Source organism: Pyrgilauda ruficollis, unplaced genomic scaffold (assembly GCF_017590135.1).
Source record: "Pyrgilauda ruficollis isolate IOZ18807 unplaced genomic scaffold, ASM1759013v1 scaffold355, whole genome shotgun sequence".
NCBI classification, from domain to species: domain Eukaryota; kingdom Metazoa; phylum Chordata; class Aves; order Passeriformes; family Passeridae; genus Pyrgilauda; species Pyrgilauda ruficollis.
In genome coordinates this window covers 147,289-170,681 of record NW_024524990.1, presented here as the reverse complement: position 1 = coordinate 170,681, position 23,393 = coordinate 147,289, and the positions used below count along the sequence as shown (strand labels likewise).

Below are 23,393 nucleotides of genomic sequence, written 5' to 3'. Positions count from 1 at the left end.
CCAGCATTCCCGAGGTGGGACAGATCCCTGTGCCAGGCAATGTGACCTCCAGAGCTCCAAGAGGAGCAGGGTCAGGCACTGGGGATGCTCTGTGCCCTCACTGCTGGGCACCTTGTCCAGCATTCCCGAGGTGGGACAGATCCCTGTGCCAGGCAATGTGACCTCCAGAGCTCCAAGAGGAGCAGGGTCAGGCACTGGGGATGCTCTGTGCCCTCACTGCTGGGCACCAGCATTATTGAAGAGGGACAGCTCCCTGTGCCAGGCAATGTGACCTCCAGAGCTCTGAGAGGAGCAGGGTCAGGCACTGGGGATGCTCTGTGCCCTCTCACTCTGCTGGGCACCATGTCCAGCATTCCCAAGGTGGGACAGATCCCTGTGCCAGGGAGCGTGACTTCCAGAGCTCTGAGTGGAGCAGGGATGGTGCTGGGGATGCTCTGTGCCCTCACTGCTGGGCACCAGCATTATTGAAGAGGGACAGATCCCTGTGCCAGGGAGCGTGACTTCCAGAGCTCTGAGTGGAGCAGGGATGGTGCTGGGGATGCTCTGTGCCCTCACTGCTGGGCACCAGCATTATTGAAGAGGGACAGATCCCTGTGCCAGGGAGCGTGACTTCCAGAGCTCTGAGTGGAGCAGGGATGGTGCTGGGGATGCTCTGTGCCCTCACTGCTGGGCACCAGCATTATTGAAGAGGGACAGATCCCTGTGCCAGGGAGCGTGACTTCCAGAGCTCTGAGTGGAGCAGGGTCAGGCACTGGGGATGCTCTGTGCCCTCACTGCTGGGCACTAGCATTATTGAAGAGGGACAGCTCCCTGTGCCAGGCAATGTGACCTCCAGAGCTCAAAAAGGAGGAGGGATGGTGCTGGGGATGCTCTGTGCCCTCACTGCTGGGCACTAGCATTATTGAAGAGGGACAGCTCCCTGTGCCAGGCAATGTGACCTCCAGAGCTCTGAGAGGAGCAGGGTCAGGCACTGGGGATGCTCTGTGCCCTCACTGCTGGGCACCATGTCCAGCATTATTGAAGAAGGACAGATCCCTGTGCCAGGGAATGTGACCTCCAGAGCTCTGAGTGGAGCAGGGTCAGGCACTGGGGATGCTCTGTGCCCTCTCCGTGCTGGGGCTGGCACATCCCCAGCTGCTCCAGCCCAGCTCCCTGCTCCATCCTGGATTCTGAACATCCCTCCAAGGAGCCTTTCTGGAGCACGCCCACAGCTCCAGCGACACAGCCCCAGCTCCCCTCTCCTTCCCCTGATTCCCAGGAAGGCACCAGCCACAACCCCACTGGTCAGAAGGCTCGGGGAGCCCCACAGGAGCCAGCTGGGCAGCTCTCCCAGCCCTGGTGTGGGATGCAGAGTGGGGTCTGTGCCCTGCTCCTGCCCCATTTCCCTGGCACTGAGTGGGACCCACAGAGGAGGAATGCAAGAGGAGACCCAGCAGCAGGGAGGAAATGCTCCCAGGGCTGCCCAGAGGTCACGGGGAGGAGAAGGACACGGGGCTGGGAAGGTTGTGCCTGGGGCTAGGGGCACGGGAGAGGCTCCAGCCCTTCATGCTCCCAGCAGCTTCTTGACCATGTATCCGGGCATGCTGTAGAGGAACAGGGCCACCATGACGAGGAGCAGCAGGGCCAGCACGATCTTGATGATCAGCCACTTGTAGCGGGTGCAGATGAGGTATTTGATGGACTTGAGCGGGTTCAGGAACCAGATGAACGACGTGTCCGGGCGGCTGCAGGGGAAACAAACACCCATCGTTAATCCGTCGCCGTGGGAAAGGGATTCATGGACCTTAAAGTTAATTTTTGTTTTGTTTTGTTTCACTCCCTGCCATGGGTAGGGGCATCTTCCACTATCCCAGGTTGCTCCAAGCACTGTCCAGCCTGGCCTTGGGCACTGCCAGGGATCCAGGGGCAGCCCCAGCTCCAAGCCCTGTGCCAGGGCCTGCCCACCCTGCCAGGGAACAATTCCCAGTTCCCAATCTCCCATCCAGCCCTGCCCTCTGGCAGTGGGAGCCATTCCCTGGGTCCTGTCCCTGCAGGCCTTGTCCCCAGTCCCTCTGCAGCTCTCCTGGAGCCCCTTCAGGCCCTGCCAGGGGCTCTGAGCTCTCCCTGGATCCTTCTCCTCTCCAGGTGAGCACCCCCAGCTCTGCCAGCCTGGCTCCAGAGCAGAGGGGCTCCAGACTCAGAACACCTCCGTGGCCTGCTCTAGCCCCTTTCCAGCAGGTCCACATCTTTCCTGTTTTGGGGCTCAGAGCTGGATGCAGCACCCCAGGCAGGAGCAGAATCCCCTAATCCCAGGTCCCTGCTGCAGAGAGGCTTCTCCCACTCACTTGGGTTTCTCCAGAGGATCAGGCTCATTTCTTGCCAGCCCAGCAGGGGATTTCTCAGCCTCCTCTGCTGTCAGAAGGTGCAGCTCAGCCTCGACTTTGCCCTGCAGGGTTCAGAGAGCTGTGCTGAGGGCTGGGTCGTGCTCCCAGCCCAGAAGGAACAAAGCCACGTGGGCGGATGCAGGGTGTCCACAAGGAGTGCAGAGCCCAGGAGGCAAACCCTCCCTTTTCCCCAGCCTTACGGTGATCTCCAGCTCATCGTTCTCATCTCTGGCCACGAACGGCCACCAGCCCTTGACCCGCTTCTGCTTGAAGATGGAGATCATGGGCAGCTCAGCCTCGTTGGTCACCATCTCCAGGCTGCACTGCTTGGACGTCTTGGCTCCCCGGGGGAAGCGGTTCAGGTCCAGCTCGATGGCCCCTGGCAGGACAAAGGGGAGGACAGAGGTTGGCATGCCAGAAAGGCAAAGCCCTTGGCTGGAGATGGGCTGGACCAGCATCTCCTGCCCTGGGGAGCAGCTTTGAGCCAGCTCTGGGAAGGAACACGGGGTGTCTGGGCTACAGGAGCAGTGGAGAAAAGGGATCTCAGAATCATGGAGACATGGGTGTTGGAAAAGTGCTCCCAGACCCTCGAGTCTAAGCTGTGAGTGATCCCCACCTTGTCCCCAGCCCAGGGCACTGGATGTCCAGAGCCAGCACAGGGGACGGGCACTGCCCTGGCCCTGCTGCCACCCCAGAGCTGGCACAGCCCAGGGGCCAGTGGCCTCTTGCCCACCCCTGGGCTCGTGTCTAGCCACTGGCACAGCAACCCCAGGCCTTTCCCACCCTTCTGTCCCAGCCTGTCGCACTCAGTGGGGTTGCTGTGACCCCAGCTCAGCACTTGTCCTCAGCCATGGATCCAGCCTGTCCAGAACCCTCTGCAGACCCTCCCTGCCCTCTCAGCCCACCCGCTCCACCCAGCAGCAGCTCAGGGGGGTTTGTGGGGTGCTCTGGACCCTCCACGTACCCAGGAAATCATCGGCTGAGAAGTGGTCGGCATCCCAGACCTGCAGGGTGAGGCGGGCCGGGATCTTGTACTCGGTCTCGTCCCAGGAGAACATGGACTCCTTCTTGGAGATGACGATCTTCTCCTCGGCCATCAGGTAGTCGAAGGGGAAGATGTAGCGCCAGTTGAAGTTGCCCTCCCCAGTGAGGGAGTGGTAATGGACATCCGTGTCCTGCTTGTCCTCCTGCTGCCCCTTCAGCCACCTGCAGGGCCCAGGGGGTGAGTGTAGCAGGCCCAGGGCCTGCAAGGCCTCCTTGGAGGCCAGAAGCCTGAGCTAGGAATTGCCAGGTCATGATGGCTGGGCCTTAAAAGCCCCTCTCTTTCTCCTTTTGGACCTTGCTTATCTCCCTGTAAGTCACTTTTTTGCTTTCAGACCCTGCTTATCTCCCTGTAGGTCACTTTTCCCCGACCCTTACTGTAGCAGGCCCAGGGCCTGCAAGGCCTCCTTGGAGGCCAGAAGCCTGAGCTAGGAAATGCCAATTCATGATGGCTGGGCCTTAAAAGCCCCTCTCTTCCTCCTTTTGGACCTTGCTTATCTCTCTGTAAGCCTGTAGGTCACTTTCCCCAACTCTTACTGTAGCAGGCCCAGGGCCTGCAAGGCCTCCTTGGATGTCAGAAGCCTGAGCTAGGAAATTCGTGCCAAGTCATGATGGCTGGGCCTTAAAAGCCCCTCTCTTTCACCTTTGGGATCCTGCTTATCTCCCTCTAAGCCTATAGGTCACTTTCCCCGACCCTTACTGTAGCAGGCCCAAGGTCTGCAAGGCCTCCTTGGAGGCCAGAAGCCTGAGCTAGGAAATTCCAGAATGCAGATGAGAATGCATTTCGCCAAATTTTGCAGTTTTCCAGGAAAACCCCTAAAAACAACGAGCCAACATAGAATGAAGAGACCTACGTGATGTCTAAGGATAAGGAATGTAATCCAGTATCTGCTAAGATCCTTTGTACTTCTCACCCTAACCTGAAAAGATGTTAACAAGAGAGAGGACCTGAAATGTTAGACTGGAAAAGCGGAACCTCCTGATCTCCCGTGAGGATGGAATCCCCAGCTCTGCCTGCAGACCAGCGGACACAGCTGCATCATCATCATCCTCCTCCTCTGTGCCACTCCTGGGAGCAGCGGCGGCGTGGGTGCCGTTGGTTCTCCCCACCTGAGCTGATTCTCTTTAATGAAGGCATTAAAAAGGAGAAAGATCTCCTGCCCCTTTATTTCAGTCACTAGGAGCTGATAATCACTATAGCTTGCTTGGCTGCCTGCAGCTGGGAACTGCTTGGGAGTTCAGATGCTGTTCTGAGCCTCCATTGAGATATCCTGGCTCCAGGCAAAACCAGGCAAAAAAATTATCCACCAGGCAAAACCCGGCTGGAAACTGCCGTGAGAGGTGAGAGGGGCACACGGGTTTACGTGGGGCAGGAGGGGGGACAGGAACACCCTGTCCAGGCAGCCAGGGCGCCTCCAGGACTGGAGAAACCTAAAAGAGATGAACAAGGGGATGGGGCTGCTCCAGGCAGTGCAGCGGCAAATCCAAGGGGCAGGAGGATCCCAGAGGGAACGGAGAACTTCGGGAGGGGGAGATTCAAGGGGGGGTGTCCGAGGGTTTACCCTGGGGGAGGAGATGTTAGGGAATTGTACAGGAGCTGGGGAGGCTGGAGCAGAGCAGGATGGAAAGGGATCAGAACTTTGGACACGGGACTGGAGTAGCAGGACAATGGGAATGGCAATCCCACTGGAAAAGGGGAGATTTGGATGGGACATTGGGCAGGAATTGTTCCCTGTGAGGGTGGGGAGGGCCTGGCACAGGGTGCCCAAAGCAGCTGTGGATGCCCCTGGATCCCTGGAAGTGCCCAAGGCTGTTCCAAGCCTGGTCCAACCTGGATTTGGACACTTCCAGGGATGGAAGGTCCTCAAATTCCAGAGGATGGAGCTGCTGGGATGGCTCCAAGGTCTCCTCAGAGCTGAGGGTTTTGCTTGGATTCCTTGAGCTGCATCCCACAGGATTTGTCTGTTGAGAGAGAACCATGGTCTGGAGCAGCCTGGAAGATGTCCACACCCATGGCAAGGGCAGGGATGAGGTTAAAAGTCCTTTCCCACCCGAAGCATTCCATGATTCCGTGACTCTCTGGCGTGGTGAAGTTCTGGAAGGGGCTTTCCCTTCCTGCTGAAGGAGGGTGAAGCAGAGATGGGAACAAACCAACAGAACAGCACCACCAGCTTGTCTCCAGACTCTGGGCCTGGAGCTGGCAGGGTGGAAATGCCACGAGGGGGCATCCAGACAAGCTCAGGGAGGGGCAGAGGGGACTGAATGGTGCTTTAAGTTTTAGATTTTCTATTTTTCAGATTCTGTGCTGCTTTAGTGCGTGGGTCTGGGTTCCACATCAGGGCATGGTGAGCTCTGTGCACAGAGCAGGGAGACAAAACAATTCCTGCTCCAGCTGGGCACCAAGGACAAATGATCCAAATCTCAGCCCAAGAGCACAAACAGCGTGGAATGAAGAGAGGAAAACAAGCAGGATGGGGCTTCATAACCTAAAGCTGTAATTGGATGATTAACCCCAATATGCAAATGGACCAAAACTTATAAAAGTATGAAAACTCGTGATTCAGAATCCATCTCGGGTGTAGGCTCTCATACTGCCCAAGGTGTATCCTTTGGAGGCCTTTTAATAAATCCCTATTATTATTATTTATTAATCCCTATTTATTCCGTTAACTCTGTCCAGCCTCTGTTCTAGGTGGCCTCTCCAGGCATCAGTTTTTGGCGACTCTGCCAGGACACCAAAGCATCTGGAAAACCCCTGGGCCAGAGGAACACCCAGCTGCTGCCCCTCACTCTCACCAGCACGCCCGGGGGTCCTCAGCTGAGGTCCAGAAGGTCTCAGAGCCCAGGAATCCTCTGAATGAAGGTGGTATTTTGTGTGACACCTTCTGGACCGCAGCTGGGACCCCTCCTGGGAGTGCTGGCAGGAGTTGGGGCAGGAGCTGGGTGCTCCTCATCCAGGGGGTTTTCCAGATGTTTTCTGCCCCTTTTGGTGGTCACCAAAACTGATGCCTTGAGAAAGCTGAGCTAGAACAGAGACAGAGCTAAAGAATAAAGCAGGGATTTATGGAAAGGATCTCCTCCATGGAAGCACCTTGGGCAGCACAAGAGCCCAGCCAGGGCTGCAGCCAAGATGAACCCAAATGGTCCCAAAATGCACGATGGTCACGGGGTCTCTCCCTGGGATCAGCTCTGCTCCATGTGCACATTGCAGTTCAGTGTCCAATCCCAGCTCAGCCCCTGCACTCCCATCCTGCTTGTTTTCCTCTCTTCATTCCACGGTGTTTGTGCTCTTGGGGCTGAGATTTGGATCATTTGTCCTTGGTGCCCAGCTGGAGCAGGAATTGTTTTGTCTCCCTGCTCTGTGCACAGAGCTCACCGTCCCCTAATGTGAATCTAGACCACACACTAAAGCAGCACAGAATGTGAAAAGATACAAAATATAAAGATATATAAATACAAAAGCTAAAACCTGAGGCATCATTAGCACCTGAGTTAGGTCCTAAAGGCGCCACAAGCAACGAGGCCTCGTCACCCCCTGACAGAGATGTCACATGGACAGAAGCTGAGCTGGGCAGTGCCACCAACCTCCTGGCCCTGGTGCAGTGGAAGACGTGGGAGAGATAAACTCAAGGTAAGAACAAAAATCAAGACATCACATCTGGTCACTCTGACTGCTCTGAGGAGAGAAGATGTAGCAAGGACATCGCTGGTGCAAGAGGATGTAACAGGGACTTCATAACAGAAAAGATTGTGTTGCTAATGGAACAGGGGCAGAGTGGGAAATTTTGTGTGGAAGTTAGGGAAATGTAAATTAGCATAATTTAAGTGTAATTAGTATAACTGTAAATTAGAACTGGTAATTTGCATAATAAACTGGCTTTGCATGCATACAGCATGGTCCGTGTCTCTCAGCCTCCGCAATGCCCGGCATCTCCTCTCCCACCAGGAAATTGTCACCATCCAAAACCACCCCAGTGGAGCTCCAGACAAGCAGCTCCAAGCAGGGCCCACCGGATGTGCAGCCAAGGAGAGGGGGAGAGGCAGGAAAAGCCAGCAGCATCTTTGGAATCTCACCAGAGGCAGGAAAGAGACTCTCAGGAAACATCCCCAGCAAGAACCTGGCCAAGATGCCGAGACATCCATCCCCTTCCCCTCGTGTGATCTCCACGCTGGATTCTCCCCAGAGAGGGGGTGAGGACCCCCAAACTCTCCAGTCCCACCTCCAAGCAAGGCACAGCAGCAGATGAGAACACATCCGCCCAGCCCTGGCTGGTTTTGGGGTCCCCCAGCACTGCCCGTGTCCCACCCCCGCGGGGACTGGTGCCCACCTGGGAGAGGAGGAGGAAGTGCCAGTGGAATTCCAGGCTGTACCTACCCCCTGACAAAAATGTCACTGGGTTTCTCCCTGGTGGAATTCTGAACCGACCCCTGACAAAAATGCCACTGGATTTCTCCCTGGTGGAATTCTGAACCGACCCCTGACAAAAATGTCACTGGATTTCTCCCTGGTGGAATTCTGTACCAACCCCTGACAAAAATGTCCCTGGATATCTCCCTGGCGGAATTCCAGCCTGGACCTACCACTGGACAAAAATGTCACTGGATTTCTCCCTGGTGGAATTCCAGGCTGTACCTAACCCCTGACAAAAATGTCACTGGATTTCTCCCCGGTGGAATTCCAGGCTGTACCTACCCCCTGACAAAAATGTCACTGGATTTCTCGCCGGTGAAGTAGTCGTCGTCCTCCAGGATGACCTCATCGGTGTTCCACACAATCACCCTGAGCTCGTACCTGCCCGAGGGAGGGAGAGGGAGGTGAGGCACGGGAGCAGGGAATGGGAGCAGGGAATGAGAGCAGGGAATGGGAGCAGGGAATGGGAGCGGAGAAGTCAGGGTGGTGCTGCCAGGAAGCAGGGCCAGCTGCCAGGAAACTGGAATTGCTCACAGGGATCTGTCCCAGGGATCTGTTGGGCAGGATCAGGGACAGGAGGGGATCTCAACCATGGAGATGATTACAGGGATGGGACTCTTCCCATGGGGACAGGCTGGGACATCTGGGAATGTTCACCTGGAGAAGGATCCAGGGAGAGCTCAGAGCCCCTGGCAGGGCCTGAAGGGGCTCCAGGAGAGCTGCAGAGGGACTGGGGACAAGGCCTGGAGGGACAGGACCCAGGGAATGGATCCCACTGCCAGAGGGCAGGGCTGGATGGGGTCTTGGGAAGGGATTCCTGGCTGGCAGGGTGAGGAGGGGCTGGTCTGGAATTCCCAGAGCAGCTGTGGCTGTTCCTGGATCCCTGGGAGTTTCCCAAGTCTTGGATGGGGCTGGGACCACCCTGGGATAGTGGAAGCTATCCCTGCCCATGGCAGGGGGTGGGATGAGATGAACTTTAAGGTCTCTTCCCTCCCAAACCATTCCAGGATTCCATGATCTCCATGGGATCTCCCGGATCAGCCTCACCAGGGTGAGCCAATCTCCAAGGGGAGCTTTCCCTCCTCTGCTCCCAGCCTCTGCAGGTTCAACCACAGGGCTCCATCCCCAACCTCCCCTTTTCCTTCCCCATTTTTCTTCTGGGCTGCCAACCAATCCCAGTAAGTTCCTTAAGTAAGTTCCTTACTTCTTTGGTTTCCTGGGAGAAATGTCGATGGCAGGGCCGGGCGCTGGCATGTCCATGGGGAACATGTCCACCCACATCTCCAGGCGGCCCTGCAGGATGGGAGAGGCACGGTCAGCTCCCCTCGTCCCTCCTGTCCCCTCTCCACCAGTGTCCCCCTCTTCCCACAGCCGTCACCCCGGCCATGCCAGATGTGGAGTGGGACAAGCTTCTCCCATGCCACAAATCCTTCTCCACCCCTGCAGAAACGTCTCATGGAGGGGGTGAAACTGGATGGGTTTTGAGGCCCACCCAGCCCAAACCATTCCATGATTCCATGATCTCCACGTGAGCTCGGATCAGCCTCGCCAGGGTGAGCCAATCTCCAAGGGGAGCTTTCCCTCCTCTGCTCCCAGCCTCTGCAAAGAGCTTGCCAAGGGCTCAATGGGGCAGCCCAGGCTTGGATTTTGGGAGATTTCTGACCAAAACTGGGTCTGCAAAACAACCAGAGCCCAGCTCTCTTCCCGCTCTCCTCCCTTTACTCAGCAGGGCTGTGATTCCCCCCCAAAATGGGTTTAGAGTCCTCCTGAGGGCTCCAGGAGGTTCGGGGTCTCCAGGGAATTCCCAGCACTGCCTTTTGTGTGTGGCAGCCTGGGGGCTCCCAGTCCCTTCTGCTTGGGAATCTGTTGGGAATTTTTCTCCCAGGTACCCAGATGTAGGGAATAATGAGCGGCTGTGAGATGTGAAATGGATGAGGACGGATCAGGAGGCACTGGAGATTTTCTCTGCCAGCCTCCCAGGGTGTCCTCCCCACCCTGAGGTGGGTTAGGGCCGCGCTGGCCCCCGCGGGCTGCCCCCATTCCCGTTGGAAGGTGGGACCTGCTCGATGCCCGGCTTGTCGGGGTTGAGCAGCGGCCGCGTCTCCACGTGCTCGGGGACCAGGCGGCAGCCGGCCCGCGGGATGTCCTCCCAGTGCCGCAGCACTGCCAGCGCCAGGTGCTCGTCCGTCGGCTTCTTCTGGCCTGGGGGACAAAGGAGAGCTCGGACAGCTGGGACAGGGACACAGGGACAGCAAAGCACCCAGGGCCTCCACCCGTGCTCCAAGGTGTAGAACTGCCTCAGCCTTTCCATCCCTTGGGAACACTTTGTCCCAAGAGTTGCAGAAGTATCTGGAGGTGCAGAACTGCCTCATCCTCTCCATCCTTTGGGAACACTTTGTCCCAAGAGTTGCAGAAGTATCTCAAGGTGCAGAAGTGCCTCATCGTCTCCATCCCTTGGGACAAAGTGTTCCCAAGGAGTGCAGAACTGTCTCGAGGTGCAGAACTGCCTCATCCTCTCCATCCCTTGGGACAAAGTTCTCCCAAGGGTTGCAGAACTGTCCCAAGGTGCAGAACTGCCTCATCCTCTCCATCCTTTGGGAACACTTTGTCCCAAGGGTTGCAGAACTGTTCCAAGGTGCAGGACTCCTTCATCCTCTCCATCCTTTGTGGGAACACTTTGTCCCAAGGGTTGCAGAAGTATCCCAAGGTGCAGAACTGCCTCATCCTCTCCATCCCTTGGGAACACTTTGTCCCTCAGCTGGTACTTCCCACCACTCCCTAATGCTGGTGGAAAAATCAGGGACAGCACAGACTCCTCCATTCATCCCTGCCCCTTGCAGGATTGGTCAACGTGAGGTTTTTCCCAAAAACAAATCATTCCAGGACCAGCAGGCAGCCAAGGGGGGGAGATTCCTGGGGGAGCTCTGGGTGGGAAGTGACACAGAGGAGGGTCCAGGTGTGAGGTGGGGCAGGGGAGGCTTTTCCCATACATGGAGTAGGTCTGGGACACGCCGCAGGTCGCCCGGTGCTTGCTGTAGAAGCGATTCTCCAGGTCAATCTTGGTCTCCCCAATGAGGTCATCAGTGCCCACCAAATCCCAGTCGTACACAGCCACGGTCAGCATGGACTCCATGGGGAAGGTGGCCTCGATGTCGAAGGATCTGGGGTTGGGGGAAGCAGAGAAAAGCTGCTGTAGGGTCTGGCTGCTGCTCAGGACAGAGGTGAGTCTGCTCCAGCCCATGGATGTTGTTCTGTCTGCATCCATCACCACCTGAGGTGGGGTTAAACTCAACCACTGTCGGAAGCCAGGACACACCTCTGGGTGCCCTGGGTGGCTCGAGCTGGGTTGCAGAACTGTTCCAAGGTGCAGGACTCCTTCATCCTCTCCATCCTTTGTGGGAACACTTTGTCCCAAGGGTTGCAGAAGTATCCCAAGGTGCAGAACTGCCTCATCCTCTCCATCCCTTGGGAACACTTTGTCCCTCAGCTGGTACTTCCTAACTCCTCTTACATCCTTCTAATCCCTGTAAGGTTCAGATCCCCATTCAGTTTTTCCTCTCTGAACCAGTCCCATGTCCCCTGACCATGTTTGCCTTCTTTCCTTCACCCTTCCTGGGCTATTTCCCTCTTTCTTGGGTACATGTGAGTGTGTTGGGCCACAACCCTCATCTCCCATTGTTTGGGAATGCATTCCCATGGATAACACTCTCCTAAACAATGGAAAAGCCGTGAGGTGTCTCCATGGCTCCTGGGACATGCACTGCTCAGAGAGCATTTCCAGAGGCAGCTTTGGGTGTCCGTGGATGTTCCTTGAGTGATTCCAAGAGGAACCCGCTGGTCTGGAGGGTCTGTAGGACTCTCACTCTGTAACTGGTCTGTACTGGGATGGTGCCTGCAGGGCTGGGTGATGCGCCCACCACGTCTGTCTGGGGGGATTGGACTGGAAGGTCCATTTCAAACCACTCCATGATTCAATCTACTCTGAGATTCCAACCCTGGATGATGAGGAGACCCCCCCCAAACCCCTGCTCTGCTCCAGAACCTCCATCCCATGGGATGATCCCACAGGGCCATACCATTTTCATCCTCGATCTCCGTGGGGCCGGTGAAGACCCTGTTGGCAACTTTCACTCTTCCCCCTGGCCCAAAGTGCGGCCCATCCACTTTTCCCTCTTTGCACAGCTTGGACAGGATTTGGGAGGGCTTCATGGGGTCACGCCAGGTGTTGTACCCGTGGCTGGGAACAGGAGGGCGAGATCAGACAAAAAACGTTGTGAAAACAAATAATTTTTTTTCCCTTTTGCCAGAAAAATACCCCCACAAAAACCCCAGAATTCCCAGGGAAAGAATTTGAGGCAGCAAAGATGAAACTTCAGAGCAGAGTTGATCCCTCTGTGCCCTTTTTGCAAACACCTTCCACCCCACTTTGGCTCAGACCTGGAATTCCCAGTGCATCCCGCTTGATTCCTGATGCTCGGCATCACTCCATTTGCTCTGCTCCAATTTCAGCCCTGACCTCACCCCTCCTCCCAGTCCCACCAGTGCCCCCAGTCCCTCGGGATTTCGATCTTAACCCACGGAGCAAGTTACCAACTTGGCATGAACAATTACAAGTCACAGAATTTTAAGCAGCGTAATAGTAGTTGTCGACAACCTTGTGAACCAGAGCCAAAAAATTCCAACACTTTCTTTGACCATCGGGCTAGGAAAAATGGGCTCTTGGGTCATCCCAACAGCAGGAAACCCGAGAAACCACCAGCCCTTGACAGGAAGGAAAATCCTTGACCTGGATGTCCCAACACCCCTGAAGCTGAGTTTGTGTCTTATTCTCACGCAAATTTAGGTCTAATGACTCCTAAGCGGGTGTTTCACTTTGATCAGATAAATTTCAGGTTCATCTCTTAAACACTCGATGCTACGCTGACCACAGGCTGGCACAGGAGGACATTCTGGAAGGACATCCATACTGGGGGATAAATCCCATAAATAAAGCTAAATAGTAAAGCTAAATAAATAAAGATAAATCCAGCTCAAGGAGCAGCCATGGGACACCTGCACAGGAGGACATCCTGGAAGGACATCCACATTGTGGGATAAATCCTGTAAGTAAAGCTAAATAGTAAAGCTAAATAAATAAAGATAAATCCAGCTCAAGGAGCAGCCATGGGACACCTCAGCTGCAGGTCCGAGGGCTGGCAAGCTCGGGCCCAGCTCGGCAGCTCCAGGCGCAGACTTACTTCCCAAAAACAGGGTTCAGCTGCTTGGAGATGTAGTTCTCCTTGTCCTTGATGTCCGTCTTGCCCAGCTTGATGGCGATGTAGGGATCGGCTTTCCCGTTGATGTCAGCCGGGTGCAGGTCCGTGGCCTGCAGGGAGCGGGTGGGATGGGTCAGCGCTGTCCACAGCAGCCAAGGATTCAGGGATGGGCCCGTTCTCCATCCCTGATGATGGGTTCCTCTTCGAGCCAGGTCTTAGGAGCTCTCAGAGAACCCATCACACCCAAGCTGTCACACCCAAGCTACCCCGAACGGCATAAAATCAGCAGGATGGCTTCTGAGGTAGTGTTGGGGAGAGAAAAAGTTTTAATAAAAGGTAAAATAACAAAGCTCTTACAGAGAAAAACTGAGCCAGGGGCAAGAGGTTCTTGCTCCTGCTAAAACACCCCGCAAAAGTGATTATTTCCTTTGTTCTCTCCCTTTTCTAGTGAATTACCTAGGTGGGACCTCTTGGCCTCTGTCCAGTTGGCAACCCCAGGCTTGAGGTGAAGTCTCAAAGGTCCCTTGAGATCCTCAAAGGCCTCTTGAGGTGTCTTTTTACCAAATGGAGGAGAGAAACTTCTGGGCTTTTTTTCCTTTTTAATCAGACAAAGGATAATTTGGTGACTCCTTCAACAGGGGGCACGTTCCTACACTCTGAGAACACCCGGCTGCTTCAGTCCCTAAACAGAGTGTCTTGGGTTGAAAAGGGGATGAAATGGTGTCTTGGATTACACTGGGGATATTCCTGCCCCATGTAAATCCCTATCCTGGTTTAGGGAGATGGTGGAACTGGCTTTGTCCTGAGATGTCACCACAGTGACCTCAGCAGAGGTAAGAAAGGAATCTCAGCAGAGGCAAGAAAGATGATGAGGAGGAAACACCTCCAGCAAGAACCTGGCCAAGATACCAAGACATCCATCCCCTTCCCCTCATGTCTTCTCCATGCTGGATTCTCCCCAGAGAGGGGGTGAGGACCCCCAAACTCTCCAGTCCCACCTCCAAGCAAGGCACAGCAGCAGATGAGAACACATCCACCCAGTCCTGGCTGGTTTTGGGGGCTGACCAAGCTGGTGTCTGCTATTCCAGCCTGGTGATGGATGGGAGACTGCGTATCCCAGGGGGAAGCAGCTCTGGATGGAGAACCAGGCTGGTGGGAAACGGAGCCAAAAGTAGGTTCTGTTTGTAACACACTGGGACAAGGTGTGGCAAAGGGCAGCCCGGGTGCTTCCAGAGGGATGGAGATCCCTCCCAAGTGCCTGGCTGCAGAATCCTACCCTTGGGGACAGGGGGATGACTAGTTCAGCGGTCAGGAAGTGACTTTTCCCAGAGCACATTCCATGTGTAAATGAAAAATGCTTTGGCTGGATCACGTCGCGATCATGAAACGTGTGTTCGAGGAGGTGCCGTGTCCTTCACAAGGATCTCCTCAATCCTTCCAGATCCCATTCCACCCTTTTTCTCCCATTCTCTCCCATGCTGAACCATCACCGGGGTGGTGGTGTGGCTGTGGAATGAACCAACACCTCACAGTGCAGGCTGATCCAAACTATCCGTGGGAACTGAGCACCAGGACACGCCGGTCCATCCCACCTCCTGGAGAGAGCTCTCTGGATCTGGCAGGAGCTTGGATCTGTCCTGTTCCCAGTGCTGGGAGCACACAGCCCTGGAGACAGCGTTGGGTCTGGATATCCTTGGGATAGTGGGAAGTGTCCCTGCCCACAGCAGGGGGGGGAGCGGGATGGACTTTTAGGTCCCTTCCTACCCAAACCATTCCATAACCAAGGAGCTGCTTCAGTCCTCAAGCTGCATCCTGGGTCCTGATGCACTGGTGATGCCTCAGGTTTTAGATTTTCTATTTTTCAGATTCTGTGCTGCTTTGGTGTGTGGGTCTGAGCTTCATATTAGGGGACGGTGAGCTCGGTGCACAGAGCAGGGAGACAAAACAATTCCTGCTCCAGCTGGGCACCAAGGACAAATGATCCAAATCTCAGCCCCAAGAGCACAAACACCATGGAATGAAGAGGAAAACAAGCAGGATGGGACTGCATGGGCTAAAGCTGCAATTAGACAATTAACTCCAATGTGCAAATGGAGCAGAACTTATAAAAGTGACAGACCTCATGAGCGCTTGTGCATTTTGGGACCATTTTGGTTCATTTTGGGTGCAGCCCTGGCTGGGCTCTTGTGCTGCCCAAGGTGGGTCCATGGAGGAGATCCTTTGAATAAACCCCTGCTTTATTCTTTAGCTCTGTCCAGCCTTCCCAAGGCACCAGTCCTGGAGCACTGGAGCTGAATCCCACCATCCCTGCGGCACCAGGACCGGCTCCGGGTGGAAGGGAGTGCCAAATCCCGCCTGCCACACCCCAAATTCCCACTCACCCGCACGATGTAGACTCGGACCAGCACGTTGATGGGGTCGTTGCTGGGGATCCCCTGGAACATCCCGAAGGTGGGGTCGTACCCTGCCTCCTTGCTGATGTCGTCGGGGAGCGGCACTTTGTAGACGCACATGGAGCCCTGGTGCGAGGGAGGGCAAAGCCCAACTGAGTCCTGCTGCCCAGGGCCTCCAGGGAGGCAAACCCATCCCAAAACAACCTCCCCAAAATCCCGGCTGGCATTCCTAACCACTCACCTTGAACCTGCCCACGATCCGCTCCTCCTCCGTGGCGTTGTCGTCGTTGTCCCCAATCTTCCCCCGGAGCAGGTTGAAGGTGTGCAGCCAATCCTCAAAGTTGTCAAACTCTGTTTCCAGCTCTTTGTTGAAGACCTGAGGTGGAAAAAAGTTAAAAGGAGGGAATTCGGGATAAAAACGAAGGTGAGAAAAAGATGTGGGGAGTACTCAATCAGCTCAGAAGGAACGAGGGGCGGGACAAGAGGAAATGGCCTCAAGCTGTGCCGGGGAGGTTCACATTGGATATTGGGAATAATTTCCTCATGGAAAGGGTGCTCAGGCCTTGTCAGGGGCTGCCCAGGGAGGTTTGGAGTGCCCATCCCTGGAGGTGTCCAGGGAAGGCTGGGACGTGACACTGAGTGCCCTGGACTGGGGACAAGGTGGGGATCAGGAACAGCCTGGACTGGATGGGCTGGGAGGGCTTTTCCAGCCTCAGTGATCCTGGGATTCTGTGAACATGGACACCTCAGCTCCCAGTGGTTAATTTTTCTAGGAAGGAGAAGGATCTCCAGCATTATTGGGTTGGAAAGAGGGACTCTTGGAGCAACGGGTGGGGCCATTATTCCCGCTCTGTGCAAGATCCAGGTCTAAATCCCATCTGAACCTCAGAAGAACAGGTGACATGAATCCTGAGAAATCCTTGGGATCATTGAACCAGAGCACACTCCTGTCCTGAATCCTGGCTGGACCAGCAGGAAAACTCTCCCTTGGAGCTGGGACACCTCCAGGCTGCCCCAGGGATGAGTCTATCCCAGGAAAACCCCTTTTCTCGTGACCTCCAGCTATGGAGAGAGGCTGGGACGCCTCATCCCAAGATAAATCCCTAGAAGAGATGTCCCAAGGCACGTCATCCCCACAGTTAGGTACTTCCTCGGAAGCACCCCCAGTACCTTGAGTTCATCGATTTTCTGCTTGTTCTTCTTCTCGGGAAGCTCAGGCACAGGCTGCTGCTTCTTTTTCTTGTCATCTTTGGTTTCCTTGGACTTGTCCTTGTCCTTGTCCTTGTTCTTCACCTGGGCCTTGGAGCCTTTCATGGGAGAGTCACCAAGTTTGGTGTCACTCCGAGTCCGGGGGGGAGCAGCGCGGAGGGAGGAGATGGAAAGGAGGGAGGGAGGGAATGGAAATGAGGGTGAGGAGAGAAGGGGGAGATCTGGAAGGGCTTGGACAAAGAAGAGGAGCATGAAAGCTGCCAGGTGCCACTGCCTGCAAGTCCCATCCCAGCCCTGCCCTGTCTTTCCTTGGCTCTGGATCGCAGCGTCTCCAGCAGCCCAGAGATCACTGCGCAGGGAATTCCAGGGCTGACCTGAGCAGGAATCACTTGGAGGACTACAAAACATGGACAGAGCCCTCTGACAGCGGTGAGAAAACCTGGTCCTGCCCACGCCAGGGAGGTGATGGAGTCACCATCCCTGGTGTGTTTAACAAAGCCTGGATGTGGCACTGGGTGCCAGGGCAGAGCTGAGCTGTTGGGACTGGGTTGGACTCAGTGGTCTTGGAAGTCTCTTCCAACCTGGTCATCCTGTGTATTCTGGGAATTTTGGGAATTTTGGGAATTCCCAGGGACCAGAGAGGTGATGCAGTCACCATCCCTGGGTGTGTTTAACAAAGCCTGGATGTGGCACTGGGGGCAGGGTTGAGTTGAGGTGTTGGGGCTGGGCTGGACTCGATGATCTTGGAGGTCTCTTCCAACCTGGTCATTCTGGGAATTCTGTGACTTTTCTTCCTCCTGCCAGAGACTTCTCCTGCTTTATGGAGCCTGGGGAGTGGAACCCCAGCCTGGGAATGCAGAGGGGACAGTGCTTGATGCTGCTGCCCTCAGATTGTCCAGGATCAGCTGCAACCACAGGTCACCAGAGTCTCGTTTGGAGCAACCACCAGCCATGGAGAGCTGGGAAGAGGCTGCTGGAAAAGGTGGATTCAAGGGAAACTCCTTAATACTCTGCAATCCCTGTCCCTTGGTGTCTCTGCCAGCTTTCATGAGGGCTGGACATTATCCAGTGGTGGGGACAGACAGACGGATGGAAAAACATGGATGAGAAAAGGGGGAAGGAGTGGGAGAGCCAAGGGAAATGGATCATTCTAAAAAGAAATAAAACCCCAGAGGACACCAGTGCAAGCCCAGAAGAACCTGCTCAGAGTTGTCTCCAAGCTCAGCAGGACAAGACCTCATTTTTCCCGGGATACAAAGATTGATCTTCCAAAAGAAACCGGGCTCAGAATTTTACTCAGCTGAAGGGTTTTGCATCACCTGGGCGCAACAACAGCCCCCTGTCATGGGGACATGGAGCACGTGGACAGCAAGGGTGGAATTCCTCAGGGATTCCTTCCCAGCCCTGCATGTGGCATGGCCAGATGGACAAAGTCACCCGTGACCAGCCACTCCCAGGTGTCGTGGTTTAGGGCAAATTTGGGAGGAAAAAAGTTTAGGGCAAATTTGGGAGAAAAAAGGGGGCCTCTCCAGAAAGCAAGGGATTCTTGGATTGGCATCAGGATTCTTGGTTGGCATAATTTTTGGGACAAAATTAGTCTCCCCCAAATTTAGGCAAGGTCAGAAGCCCACCTGACCTACAGACCCAACTTCCTTCAGAGAAAAACTCATTTAGGGCATTGTTTATCTCTTAATTTTATAAAATGATAATAAGTGAAAAATAATATATAATGGATAAAGTTATATAAATTGATAAGTTAAGTGAGAGAACTTGCCCTAAATTGTGTATTTGTCCTCACTGCCCACATTAGGACAGCACACAAAGAGTTCAACATGGAGGGAAAAACCCTGCAAAAACCCACAAAAATCGACCCTTTTTGGGAAAACACAACATGCTGGGAGTGTCTGGCTTGGCTGGAGAGCCGTGGCAGATTCCCAAAGGGATGTCCAAGCACCGAGAGGGATCCTGGTCCCACCTTTCCCTGCCGTGTTCCCTCTCTCCCTCCCAGCCTTACCCTCTCCAATCTCCATCTCCTCCTTCTCCTCAGCTTCTGCCGCGGCCGCTTCCTGCTGTCGGAGTTGCTGGGGGAGAAAGGAAACCACTGGATATTAGGAATGATCTTTTCCTGGAAAAGCTTCCCCGGGCAGTGGTGGGGTTCCCATCCCTAGGGGGATTTGAAGCCACATGGATGTGGCACTTGGGGACATAGTGGTGGCCTTGGCAGTGCCGGGGAATGGTCGGACTCGATGGTCTCCAAGGGCTTTTCCAGCCGGAACAATTTTGGGATTCCGTAATTGCTGGAACCCAGGGCACAGGGAATGTTTCTCTGCCTGTCCTGAGAAGTCCTGATCCCCAGGAGAACACTAATTTTCAGTCCTCTTCGTCCATGGAGGAAGCTTCCAAGACTTTGGGATGAATTGGAATCTACGAGTGTGTGAAATAGATAATAATGTAGTTTACCACAGGGTGAAAAACTTGGGGTTTGGGTTTTTAGTATGGAGGTGGATAGAAGACAAGATGGAGAATTTTGGGCGCTGTCTGATCTCCTTCATGTTTTTCATCCACTCCATTTTCTGCAGTGTTGGTGGCACAGAGGGATTGGTTAGAAAAAAACGCAATGCAGATGTTGCATGAACAGACAAATAATTAGTTATTGGTAGAAAGGTAGAAATAAAATACATTCTAAGAGTTAATTGGACAAAATAGCTTTAAAAGACCTTGAACCCATGTGTCTTGTGACTTTTGCTACTCTCTCTTTGTACGCTAAGTCTGAGATGTTTTTTTGAACTTTTGATAAGACAAAAATGAACAACATGAAGACCAAAAAAAGAAAACAAAAGTCCCCACAGAGGGATTGGTTAGAAAAAAACGCAATGCAGATGTTGCATGAACAGACAAATAATTAGTTATTGGTAGAAAGGTAGAAATAAAATACATTCTAAGAGTTAATTGGACAAAATAGCTTTAAAAGACCTTGAACCCGTGTGTCTTGTGACTTTTGGTGCCCTTTCTTTGTACGCTAAGTCTGAGATGTTTTTTTGAACTTTTGATAAGACAAAAATGAACAACATGAAGACCAAAAAAAGAAAACAAAAGTCCCATTTGTCTCTCAATCCTGGCACAGAACTTTTTAGGGCTCTTCCCATCAGGGGGGTCCTCAGGAGGGGGGGTTTCCACACAGGCTTTGGGAGGAGCTGGAATTAGGGGAGACCTCTCAGGAAGGGAACCATCTCCCCGGGATCCCCCTCCCTGCTGCTCCTCACCCACCTCCTTCATCGTCTCAATGGAAGCGAAGTACTTGGACCACCAGTCCAACATGCTCTCGTCCGGCTCCTCTTCCTCCACTTCCTCCCCACCTCCTCCTCCTCCTCCTCCTCCTCCTTTCTTCTTCTTCTTCTTTTTCTCTTTCTCTTCCTCGGTCTGAAGGGACAAGGGAAGCACAGACAGGGAAGGGGAGGGATCAGGTGAGAGGGAATCGTTTCTGGAAGTACGAAAGTGAAGCACCTGAGGAGGGAGAACTCCCCAGGCTTGGGGGGGCCTCATGAACTTTCTCCCTTTTACGGCCACAGAACACCCAAGGGTGACCAAGGTTTTGGAGAAAGTGCCAGAATCACGGAATGGTTTGGGTGGGAAGGGACCTTAAAGCTCATCCAATTCCAATCCTGACACCTTCCACCATTCCAGGTCATTCCAAGCCCCATCTAACCTGGCCTTGGACACTTCCAGAGGTGGGGCAGTCCCACAACACCTCCCCACTTCCATCATCCTATTTATCCGTGCATTTCCCAGGCCACATCTCTGGAATCTTCCATGGCAAGAGTCAAACTGTGCCCGGCAAAGCACCTGGGGTTCCCTTGGTGGAGCAAGGGAACCTTTCCCAACTGGTACCTGGTTGTGGTGGGAATACCCAAATCCCTCCTGCAGGGCACTGCCTGTCCTGGGACAGCTGGGATGAGAAGTCCTGGGACAGCTGGGATGAGAAGTCCTGGCCCAAAAGAGCTCCCCAAACTGCAGGGACGAGGCCACTGCCACATCCCTTGAGGGGACAGCGCTGCTGTGTCTCTGTCGTGGGACAGAGGGGTGATGTCCCTGCCTGGCTCGGGCTGGGCAGGGTGCCTGGTCCATCAGGAGTGGCATGGAAGGGCTGGAGAGGGAGCAGGGGGTTGGGAGCAGGGATGAAGAGAAGATCCACCACTTACCACATCCACCTTCACCACTGCATCGGAATTCTGCCGCCCGGGATGGAAGGGAACAGGGAGAGGGAGAGCAGGTTAAGGACACACCCTCAGCTGAGCGCAAATCATCAGTCTTGGGTGGGAAGGGACCTTAAAGTTCATCTCATCCCACCCCTGCCATGGGCAAGGACAACTTCCAATGTCCCAGCGTGCTCCAAGCCCCATCCAGCCTGGCTTTGGGCACTGCCAGGGATCCAGGGGCAGCCACAGCTGCTTTGGGAATTCCAGCCCAGCCCTTCCCCACCCTGCCAGGGAACAATTCCTCATTCCCAATCTCCCATCCAGCCCTGCCCTCTGGCAGTGGGATCCATTCCCTGGGTCCTGTCCCTCCAGGCCTTGTCCCCAGTCCCTCTGCAGCTCTCCTGGAGCCCCTCCAGGCCCTGCCAGGGGCTCTGAGCTCTCCCTGGATCCTTCTCCTCTCCAGGTGAACATTCCCAGCTCTTCCAGCCTGGCTCCAGAGCAGAGGGGCTCCAGCCCTCGGAGCACCTTGGCAGGAATCTGTTTTTTGTGGAGCAAGCTCTGGAGCAGAAGGGTGGGAAAAGGAGTTGAAATTCCCATTCTGGGCACAAAAACGGGCACAGGCACATTGAGTGACACCCCTGGGACACGCTGCCTCCCCAATTCTGGCTGAAATCCCTCCAAAAATCGGCAATTCCATGAGGAAGGAGGTGCTGCCACATGGATACTCACAGCTTCCAGCTTCACCATCGTGTCCATCTTCTTGATGGGGACCTCGGGTTCCATGTTGACCACGATCTCCCCTGTGGGGCGAGAGCGGTGGGCCCTGCTGGTCATGGCCAGGGAGCCGTTGAGGTGTTTGGCTGGAGAGAGGACAGAAAAGGAGAAAGAACAAAGGAGAGGGACAGTGGAGAGGAGAAACCGACAGTTCAGGGGAGATCCTACGGGATTCAGGGCAGAAAGTGAGAGTTCAGGTGAGATTCTACAGGATTCAAGCCAGAAATTGAGAGTTCAGGTGAGATCCTACAGGATTCAGGCTGGGAACCAAGATTTTCAGTGAGATCCTACAGATTCAGGCCAGAAACTGAGAGTTCAGGTGAAATCTTACAGGATTCAGGCCAAAAACTTAGAGTTCAGTTGAGATTGTACAGGACTCAGGCTGGGAACCAAGATTTTGAGGGAGATCCTACAGTATTCAGGCCAGAGAATTCAAGTGAGATTCTACAGGATTCAGGCCAGAAAATGAAAGTTCAGGTGAGATCCTGCAGGATTCAGGCTGGGATCTGAGATTTCGAGTGTGATCCTACAGGATTCAGGCCAGAAATTAAGCTCAGGTGAGATCCCGCAGGATTTAGGCCGGTGCACAGTGGGACCACCTTGTTTGGAGCAGTGGTTTAAGGATTAGGAATTGGATCCTGATGGGAAGGACAGTAGGGATTAGGAATGGGATCATGCTGGGAAGGGCAGTAGGGATTAGGAATGGGATCATGCTGGGAAGGGCGGTAGGGATTAGGAATGGGATCATGCTGGGAAGGGCGGTAGGGACCAGACATGTCCTTGGAAATCTCGCCCAGTCTCCAGCCCCAAAACTGGGAGGACAGGAGTAATTCCCAAGGCTCCCAAGCCCTCAGCTGCTGGGATGGGTGGGAAGTGGGTCTGGGATGGGTTTTCCTGTGGGCACTGATGGATTGGGATGGTTGGGGTTGAGAGGGGCCTGGACCTCTGCTCTTTACAGCCACCACGGGACTGAGTGTGGCCAAATCCTGTCCCTGTCCTGAGGAACATCGGGGGACTCGAGTCCTGCAGCTGCAGAGATGTTGGAGGTGAACTTTGGTTGTTTTTTTGGTTTTTTTTTTGTTTGTTTTGATTTTTAGGAGAACACTGGTTTTAATCTTTGTTTATGGAGAAAGTTTCTAAGACTTTGGGGTGAATTGGAATTCATGAGTGTGTAAAATGGACAGTAGGAATTTACAGGTGTGTAAAATAGTTTACTATAGGGTGAAAAACAGAGTTTTGGGTTTTTAGTATGGAGGTGGGTAGGAGATAAGATGAAAGGTTTTGGGTGTTGTTTGATCTCTTTTTTGTTTTTAATTTATTCCATTTTTTATGGTGTTGGGAGTATAAAGTGATTGGTTAGAAAGAATCACAATGTAGATGTTGTGTAGATAAACAAATAATTATTGGTAGAAAGGTAGAAATAAACCACATTTTAAGATTTAATTTATTCTACTTTTTATAGTGTTGGGAGTATAAAGTAATTGGTTAGAAAGAATCACAATGTAGATGTTGTGTAGATAAACAAATAATTATTGGTAGAAAGGTAGAAATAAACCACGTTTTAAGATTTAATTAAATAAAATAGTTTCAAAATACTTTAAATTTGTGTGTTTTGTAACTTTTAGTGGTGTTTTTTTAATATGCTAAATCTAAGATGTAAATAGTGTATATAAATATGTAGTGTACAGATAAAGAGATATATACATATAAGTAGATATATAGATATTTAATATATATATTTATATATATTT

The 23,393-nt window shown here is 53.6% G+C and overlaps 1 protein-coding gene across 1 annotated transcript in view; it reads right to left on the bottom strand.

Moving 5' to 3' along the window:
- Nucleotides 1–1,543: 1,543 nt before the first annotated feature.
- OTOF (otoferlin) overlaps nt 1,544–23,393 on the bottom strand; it is a 43,289-nt gene continuing 21,439 nt past the window's right edge. The window contains exons 10-26 of the mRNA XM_041475577.1: nt 21,893–21,929; nt 21,598–21,728; nt 20,872–20,901; nt 19,940–20,092; nt 18,687–18,753; nt 16,634–16,770; nt 15,705–15,839; nt 15,452–15,589; nt 13,053–13,180; nt 10,702–10,976; nt 9,875–10,044; nt 9,020–9,108; nt 8,098–8,196; nt 3,328–3,569; nt 2,564–2,742; nt 2,325–2,425; nt 1,544–1,724 (exon numbers count right to left, since the gene is read on the bottom strand). Of these exons, the coding sequence (XP_041331511.1) occupies nt 1,544–1,724; nt 2,325–2,425; nt 2,564–2,742; nt 3,328–3,569; nt 8,098–8,196; nt 9,020–9,108; nt 9,875–10,044; nt 10,702–10,976; nt 13,053–13,180; nt 15,452–15,589; nt 15,705–15,839; nt 16,634–16,770; nt 18,687–18,753; nt 19,940–20,092; nt 20,872–20,901; nt 21,598–21,728; nt 21,893–21,929 (2,292 nt within the window). The remainder of the gene's footprint in view (nt 1,725–2,324; nt 2,426–2,563; nt 2,743–3,327; nt 3,570–8,097; nt 8,197–9,019; nt 9,109–9,874; nt 10,045–10,701; nt 10,977–13,052; nt 13,181–15,451; nt 15,590–15,704; nt 15,840–16,633; nt 16,771–18,686; nt 18,754–19,939; nt 20,093–20,871; nt 20,902–21,597; nt 21,729–21,892; nt 21,930–23,393) is intronic.